We start from the raw sequence: 9,243 nt of genomic DNA on the forward strand, positions 1-9,243 counted from the left end.
ATTATTTTTGGAACATCTAATGCTACACTTGGAAAGGAGTTTGCTAAGTCTATTGATCAGTGCATTTTTATGCACGTTCTTCCATGTTTGTACTCAAGCATTTCTTCGGTTTGTTTTATTTATTTTTATGTTTTAATATGTTTTTATATTTTATTTTATTTTTGCACTTATTTGTTTTTCGTATTAATTTTTCAGCAATAACAGTCTGCACGGAAACGATCATATCTGGAGTTCCAGGAGTCCGATTGAGGCGTTCTAATAATCGCCGGAAAGCTAAGAGAAAGAGCTACAATTCTTATGTTTGAGTCAAAGTCAGAATCGGACTGTAGAAGGGCCAGAATTTGCGTTGAAGTTGCTGCACTAGCTTTAGTTAAGTTTCGGGTTAATTGGTTTTGGGCCTGGGTCGTATGTTTGACCCAGTTGGATTGTAAAACGGGTCGTGGCTTTGACTTAGGTTAGGCAGCCGCGGTTACTGTTCATCCATCTTCCATTCACGAATTTTAGAGAGCTTTTCACGATTTGCTATGGAGAACTAAACCATCCGGACGGATTTACTGTATTCAGGTTCAATGCTTTGAGTTTGTTATAACTACAATTAGATTTCTATTCCTTTCAATAATATTATATGATCATTGTTTGCTTAATTCGATTTTCTTATAATATTGTTGATTTAATTTGGATTGATACATGTTCTTGAATTTTGATCGCAATTCGACTCTGCTTAACCGTTGAATTGCGATATCTTTAACCGTATGCTTAATCCGGCAATAGGGATATATATCTTACGATGTCGATCACGCTTGTTGAATGATATTGTGTTCAAATAGGATAGAGATCGTAGTTGTATCAATCGATGATAAGTAGAACCCGAAACAGTGAATTCGTTTGCATTTTAATCACTTATTTCAAAACAGCTTATTTTCAGAATCACTTATTTTAAGCGCTTTTTCTGTAATTCGACCACCAAACCAACCCCCCCCCTTAATCGATTTAGCTTATAGTTAATAAAAATCAAGAGTCCTTGAGAGACGATACACGAGTTACCGTTACCGTTGTTACTACAGTTTGCAATTTTACTCGTTTTTGACCCGCGTGCGACAGCGGATCAAATTGGCGCCGTTGCCGGGGATTCTTGTGAATATTAACTGATATTAGAGTCTTAGGTGTAGTGTTTGTGCGTTTTGGCCATAGGTTCCTCACGGTTTCGGCCATAACGCCTCTAGAGTCGAAAAAATCGGTTTTTGGGAAAATTTCACCGTTTCGAAAATCTGTCCCGACAGTTAGGTGTGAAAAAAATCCCTGATCAAAAGTCACATACTACAGAGTAGTTACGTGACAAATTTTTCAAATCGCGAAAAAAGCCTTTTTACTATTTTTAATGATTTATTTTCTGTTTTCATAGAGTCGAAAAATTCCGAAAAAAATATCAAAATTCTATTTTTACGTCATTAGATTATTTTCGGTGTCAGTTTATTTTTTTTGAATTATTTTTAATCGATTTGCTTCATTGTGTTGTTTTAGGGACATAGTTGGCATTTTCACGATTGTTGCTGCATTGCTGTGCACTAGTCCTGGCTACTAGGTCTTCCTGTCCTGAACTTGTTGCTTTTGATCCTGAGGTAGAGAGAACCTTGCACACACTTCGTAGAGCAGGCCAGGCTAGCAATAGTTCACCTTCACCGACCATAGCTGAGTCTGATTCCGAGACTGATTATTTGCATAATTTGTTTGATTCTGATTCTGAACTTGCTTTTGAAATGGCTGAAAATAGAACTCTAAGGCAACTTGCAGCCCCTGATGTTAATTATAATGGCTTGTGTATTGAATATGATGCTGTTGCTGTTCCTTTTGAATTAAAATCGGGTTTAATACACTTGTTGCCAAAGTTTAATGGTCTTGCAGGTGAAGATCCACACAAACATTTGAAGGAATTCCAGGTGGTGTGCTCTACACCATTGAAGCCTGAAGGGATCACTGAAGATCATATCAAACTTCGTGCTTTTCCTTTTTCTTTGCAGGGTGCAGCTAAGGACTGGATATATGATCTTGAACCGAATTCAATCACAAGCTGGAATGCTCTGAAGAGAGTGTTCTTGGAGCGATACTTTCCTGCCTCTAGAGCTGCTTCAATCCGAAAAGAAATATGTGGCATTAGACAAGACAACGAGTCATTGGCTGAATATTGGGATAGGTTCAAGAAGTTGGTTTCAAGCTGCCCTCAACATCAGATTACCGAGCAACTTCTCATTCAGTACTTTTATGAGGGGTTGTTACCTATGGATAGAAACATTCTTGATGCTGCTAGTGGTGGAGCACTTGTTGACAAAACTCCAGCTGCTGCCAGAGCCCTCATTGAAAATATGTCCTTAAACTCCCAGCAGTTCACCACTCGAACCAATTCTGTCCAGACCAAGGGTGTACATCAAATTCAAGGTTCCTCGAACAGAGCTTTAGAAACCAGACTTGATGAGCTGACCGCTCTAGTCAAACAACTTGCAGTAGCGAAACCTCAAACAGCAACTGTATGTGGTATTTGTACAGCTCATGATCACCCCACTGATACTTGTCCTCTTCTGAAAGATGATACTGTTACCGAGCTGCCTCAAGCTTACGCAGCCAACCTTTACAACCAGAACAGGTACAACAACACCCCTGACTTGTCTACCAACAAATATCACCCCAATTGGAGGAATCATCCCAACCTTCGATATGGAAATCAGCAGCCTTCCCAACAACAGCTTACCGTTCCATTACCCCAGCCACATCACACCCCTCCAGCTACTACTTCCGGACCATCCTTGGAAGATCTTGTTAAGCAAATGGCCGTGAACAACCTTCAGTTTCAACAAAGAACCGACACTAGCATTCAGACCTTGACCACACAGATGGGGCAACTTGCTACTCAAATAAATAATATGCAAGCTCAAGGTTCGAACCAACTTCCAGCACAAACTGTTGTCAATCCGAATGGTAATGCTAATGTGAGCGCTATTTCTTTGAGATCCGGAAAGGTTACAGAACCAGCCCCTGAAAAAAATAAAAAAATCATTGAGGTAACTTCTGAACTCTCTTCTTCTGAACCTCCTCCAGCTGAGCTTTCTTCTCCTTCTTCTGTTGTGGTCGGAACTGAAAAAAATAAAGAAAAGGAGTATGTGCCACCAGTTCCTTTCCCACATAGAGTTCTGAAAAATAAAAGAATTGAGGAAGGAGACAAAGAAAAAGAAATTCTGGATATGTTCAGAAAAGTAGCGGTAAATATTCCGCTTCTTGATGTGATTAAGCAGGTTCCAAGGTATGCAAAGTTTCTGAAGGATTTGTGTACAAACAAGAGAAAAGTAAAAGGAAGTGATAGAGTCAACTTGGGAAGAAGCATCTCTGCTTTCATTCAGCCCGAACAAAGTGTTTCGGCCATCTCTCAGGTCTTGCCACAAAAGTGCAAGGACCCGGGAACTTTTACTATTCCTTGTACCATCGGGGATAAGAAATTTGATAATTGTTTGCTTGATTTAGGAGCGGGCATTAATGTTATGCCTACTTCTATTTATAATAACCTTTGCCTTGGTCCCATGCAGCATACAGGTTTAATCGTTCAACTGGCGAACAGGAGCAATGCACGTCCCACCGGCATAGTGGAAGACGTCCTCGTTCAAGTTAACGATTTAATTTTTCCTGCAGATTTTTACATTCTGGACATGGAAGGAGAAACAAAGTCAAGCAGAGCTCCCATCATCTTAGGCAGACCGTTCATGAAAACGGCGAAGACAAAAGTTGATGTTGATGATGGAACCATGTCCATGGAATTTGGTGACATCGTCGCAAAATTTAATATCTTCGATGCCATGAAACACCCTGTGGAGGAGCATTCGGTTTTTAATATTGAGTTGATTTCTGAATTAGTTGATGAGAGTTGTTCTGAATTATTTGCACTTGATTTTCCATCTCTCTCTGATTTTGATGATAATTATTCATGTCCTGATTGCACTGACACTAACGTTTGTGTCCTTTGTGCTGAGATTGATGCTTCCTTGCAGCCTGATACATTTCCTTCAGGTGAAGTTGTTACCGATGAGGTTGTTTTTGCCGTCGATGCTCTTGACATCCCGGCTGCCCCAAGCCTTCCATCCATCATTCAGCCCCCGTCCTTAGAGCTAAAAGAGCTCCCTGGAAACCTGAAATATGCTTACTTGGAGCATAATGAAAAACTTCCTGTTATTATCTCTTCTAACCTTGATTTAAATCAAGAAGACAGACTTTTGCAGGTATTGAAGAGGCACAAGAAAGCAATCGGGTGGACATTAGCCGACCTTCCAGGTATTAGTCCTTCGATGTGCATGCACAGGATTTTACTTGAGGATGGAGCGAAAACAGTAAGGCAGCCCCAAAGGAGGCTTAATCCTTTGATTCTTGATGTTGTAAAGAAAGAGGTAACCAAACTCTTGCAAGCAGGTATCATTTATCCTATCTCTGACAGTAAGTGGGTAAGTCCAGTGCAGGTTGTACCTAAGAAATCTGGACTCACAGTGGTAAAAAATGAAAAGAATGAACTTGTTCCCACTAGAGTCCAGAACAGCTGGAGAGTTTGTATTGATTACAGGAGACTGAACCAGGCTACTAGAAAGGATCACTTTCCTTTGCCGTTCATTGACCAGATGCTTGAACGGCTAGCTGGTAAATCACATTATTGTTTTCTTGATGGTTTTTCAGGTTACTTTCAGATTCATATTGCACCTGAAGATCAAGAAAAGACTACTTTCACGTGCCCATTCGGTACATTTGCTTACAGGAAGATGCCTTTTGGCCTCTGCAATGCTCCTGGCACTTTCCAACGATGCATGATGAGTATTTTCTCTGATTTTATTGAAAATTGCATGGAAGTGTTTATGGATGACTTTACTGTTTATGGTTCTTCTTTTGATGCATGCTTGAACAGTTTAAGCTTGATTTTAGAAAGATGCATCGAGACTAACCTTGTGTTGAATTATGAAAAGTGTCATTTTATGGTTGAGCAGGGAATTGTTCTTGGTCATATTATTTCTGAAAAAGGAATTTCTGTTGACCCTGCTAAGATTGATGTGATTTCTACACTGCCTTACCCTTCTTGCATTCGCGAGATTCGTTCTTTTCTTGGTCATGCAGGTTTTTACAGGCGTTTCATCAAGGATTTCAGCAAGATAGCTCTTCCGCTGTCGAACTTGTTAAAGAATGACGTCACTTTTGATTTTGATGACAAATGCAAACAAGCGTTTGACTTCTTGAAGAAAGCATTGACCTCTGCTCCCATCATTCAGCCCCCTGATTGGACACTTCCTTTTGAGCTTATGTGTGATGCTTCCAATTATGCAGTTGGGGCTGTCCTTGCACAAAGAGTTGACAAGGCTGCCCATGTTATTTACTATGCTTCTAGGACTTTAGATTCTGCACAGTCTAATTACACTACCACTGAAAAAGAACTTCTAGCTATTGTTTTTGCTCTTGACAAATTCAGATCTTATTTGCTAGGTTCCAAGGTTGTTGTTTTTACTGACCATGCAGCTTTAAAGTACTTGCTGAAGAAGCCGGATGCAAAACCGAGATTAATTCGGTGGATGTTGCTGCTCCAAGAGTTTAATGTCGAGATTAAAGACAAAAGTGGAGCTGAGAACTTAGTGGCTGACCACTTGAGCAGGATAGAGAGAGATGAAGACCCTTTTCCTATTCAGGATGACTTTCCTGATGAGCAGTTGTTTCTTTTGCATGGGATTACACCTTGGTTTGCTGACATTGTTAATTTTCTTGTTGCTGGTGTTTTTCCTACAGGTGCATCTAGATCACAGGTTCACAAACTCAAAAGTGATGCCAAATATTATGTTTGGGATGATCCATATCTATGGAAGTTTGGTAGTGATCAGGTAATCAGGAGATGTGTCCCCGACAATGAGATTGAATCTATTTTAAAATTTTCTCATGCATCTCAAGTCGGCGGACATTTCGGTCCTCAAAGGACTGCAAGAAAGGTCCTTGATTCAGGCTTCTATTGGCCAACTATTTTTAAGGACGCTTTTGAGATTTATCGCACTTGTAAAGAGTGCCAGATAGCAGGTACCAACATCACTCGCAAGAGTGAAATGCCTCAACAGCCTATGCTTTTCTGTGAGGTATTTGACGTATGGGGGATCGATTTCATGGGTCCCTTTCCTGTATCATTTGGTTTCCTTTACATTTTGCTTGCTGTTGACTATGTTTCAAAGTGGGTGGAAGCTATCCCCACTAGGACTAATGATTCTAAAGTTGTTGCAGAGTTTGTCAGGTCTAATATCTTTTGCAGGTTTGGAATACCGCGAGCTATCATAAGTGACCAAGGCACTCATTTCTGTAACCGCACCATGGAAGCCTTACTCCGAAAGTATGGAGTTGTGCACAGAGTCTCTACTGCATATCACCCACAGACTAATGGGCAGGCTGAGATCTCAAACAGGGAGATCAAACAGGTTTTAGAGAAAATGGTGCAGCCAAACAGGAAAGACTGGAGCCGTCGTCTAGAAGACGCACTTTGGGCTCAAAGGACAGCTTTCAAGACACCCATTGGGATGTCTCCTTATCGACTTGTTTTTGGTAAGGCATGTCATCTTCCTGTTGAGATAGAACACCGTGCTTTTTGGGCGGTGAAGAGTTGTAATTTGGAGATGCAACAAGCAGGTATTGAAAGAAAACTCCAATTACAACAGTTGGAAGAGCTTAGATTAGAGGCTTATGAGAGCTCTAGGATTTATAAAGAGAAAACTAAGCACTTCCATGATAAAATGATTTCTAGGAAGGAATTTTCTGTGGGCCAACAGGTTTTACTGTTTAACTCCCGCCTTAAGCTAATGGCTGGGAAACTTCGATCCAAATGGATTGGCCCCTTTGTTGTTACTAATGTTTTCCCTCATGGTGCAGTAGAAATAAAAAGTGCAGGTACTGACAAAGTCTTCAAGGTTAACGGGCAGCGGCTGAAGTTATTCCATGAAAGTCCGGTGCCTGAAGATGTCAGCATAGAGGAGCTTTCTTTAGAAGCACCTGACTACGCTGCAACTTGATCAGGGAGTTTTTTTTTTCCTTCTCTCTACTTTATTAGTAATGTCTTTTCATTGAGGACAATGCTTAGTTTAAGTGTGGGGGAGGAAATTGTGTGTTTTATTTGTTTTTTGTGTGTTAGTATTTTGTTTAATTTCAATAAAAATTGCATCTTCTTGAAAGTTTTAGGCTACACACTGATTTGAGTCGGGTTTGCGGAGACATGGGAAAAGTTCACAAGATCGATATCGTTCTAACACCGTAAGTCTCCCGCATACGGAAATTGATTTGAATTTGTTATTATGTTTTAGCCTTAATTTCTCATTCTTTGACAGCTCTTGAGTAGTTTATTTCAGCAGTCGGCACCATCTCTCACACACTTTACGCAGGAAACCGATGAATATAAGTGAATGTTCCGAAAAGAAAGAAAAGAGAAAAGAAAAAGGTAATACACCTTCTAAGTTTGGTGATCCTCACCCGGTCACTTAACCCAACGGTTGTGTAATCTTTAAAAAAAAAAAAAAAAGTTTTCAAACTCTTTGTTAGTTGGTTCAGCGGTTTCTGGTGCTGAACTTGGTAGGGAGGATTACGGTCCGATCCCCCGCAACTACATCTGAGTAAGCAAAGGGTTATGCCACGCAAGTACCGGAACCCCGTGCAAAAGGATCAGAGTCACTAACCGGTTGTCCTGCTATAAGTGTGTGGAGATAACGGGCTTAATGTGATTGCGCCTGAATGAAAAAGAGCAAAAAGGATGAGTAAGTTAGGCTATGGTATAATAATATGATTTGAATTGGTTTGTGTATTTAGGAGCCTTATGTCTGCATATTTGTGGTTAGTGTTCTTACGATGTCCTTAGTGTGCAAGATTAGTACCTATCGATGCAAACTCACCCGAAGAAGATCTGTAGCCTATGATGAGTAACTGTTGATGTTTTTCTGCTTTCTTTTCATTTTGCTCGGAGTGCAAAAGTTCAAGTGTGGGGGAATTTGATCAGTGCATTTTTATGCACGTTCTTCCATGTTTGTACTCAAGCATTTCTTCGGTTTGTTTTATTTATTTTTATGTTTTAATATGTTTTTATATTTTATTTTATTTTTGCACTTATTTGTTTTTCGTATTAATTTTTCAGCAATAACAGTCTGCACGGAAACGATCATATCTGGAGTTCCAGGAGTCCGATTGAGGCGTTCTAATAATCGCCGGAAAGCTAAGAGAAAGAGCTACAATTCTTATGTTTGAGTCAAAGTCAGAATCGGACTGTAGAAGGGCCAGAATTTGCGTTGAAGTTGCTGCACTAGCTTTAGTTAAGTTTCGGGTTAATTGGTTTTGGGCCTGGGTCGTATGTTTGACCCAGTTGGATTGTAAAACGGGTCGTGGCTTTGACTTAGGTTAGGCAGCCGCGGTTACTGTTCATCCATCTTCCATTCACGAATTTTAGAGAGCTTTTCACGATTTGCTATGGAGAACTAAACCATCCGGACGGATTTACTGTATTCAGGTTCAATGCTTTGAGTTTGTTATAACTACAATTAGATTTCTATTCCTTTCAATAATATTATATGATCATTGTTTGCTTAATTCGATTTTCTTATAATATTGTTGATTTAATTTGGATTGATACATGTTCTTGAATTTTGATCGCAATTCGACTCTGCTTAACCGTTGAATTGCGATATCTTTAACCGTATGCTTAATCCGGCAATAGGGATATATATCTTACGATGTCGATCACGCTTGTTGAATGATATTGTGTTCAAATAGGATAGAGATCGTAGTTGTATCAATCGATGATAAGTAGAACCCGAAACAGTGAATTCGTTTGCATTTTAATCACTTATTTCAAAACAGCTTATTTTCAGAATCACTTATTTTAAGCGCTTTTTCTGTAATTCGACCACCAAACCAACCCCCCCCCTTAATCGATTTAGCTTATAGTTAATAAAAATCAAGAGTCCTTGAGAGACGATACACGAGTTACCGTTACCGTTGTTACTACAGTTTGCAATTTTACTCGTTTTTGACCCGCGTGCGACAGCGGATCATCTATGCAGGCTGAGTTTGAAATGAGCATGATGGGAGAACTCAAGTATTTCCTTGGAATACAAATAAATCAAACATCAGAAGGAACGTATGTTCACCAAACCAAGTATGTGAAGGAACTTCTGAAGAAGTTCAATCTTCTAGACTGCAAAGAAGCCAAAACTCCTA

General features: G+C 39.8%; 1 protein-coding gene across 1 annotated transcript; it reads left to right on the forward strand.

Annotated features, from left to right (window-relative positions):
• Positions 1 to 85: 85 nt before the first annotated feature.
• On the forward strand, positions 86 to 9,022 carry LOC131650626 (uncharacterized). Its single transcript, XM_058920330.1, has 2 exons — positions 86 to 564; positions 1,522 to 9,022. The coding sequence occupies exon 2, from the start codon at positions 1,758 to 1,760 to the stop codon at positions 7,053 to 7,055; it is 5,298 nt and encodes a 1,765-aa protein (XP_058776313.1). The 5' UTR covers positions 86 to 564; positions 1,522 to 1,757; the 3' UTR covers positions 7,056 to 9,022.
• The last annotated feature ends 221 nt before the right edge of the window (positions 9,023 to 9,243 follow it).

Source organism: Vicia villosa, linkage group LG2, assembly GCF_029867415.1.
Source record: "Vicia villosa cultivar HV-30 ecotype Madison, WI linkage group LG2, Vvil1.0, whole genome shotgun sequence".
NCBI lineage: Eukaryota > Viridiplantae > Streptophyta > Magnoliopsida > Fabales > Fabaceae > Vicia > Vicia villosa.

Bases quoted from the DNA above. Each gene is read 5' to 3' on its own strand.
- LOC131650626 (XM_058920330.1), top strand. From the start codon at position 1,758: ATGGCTGAAAATAGAACTCTAAGGCAACTTGCAGCCCCTGATGTTAAT.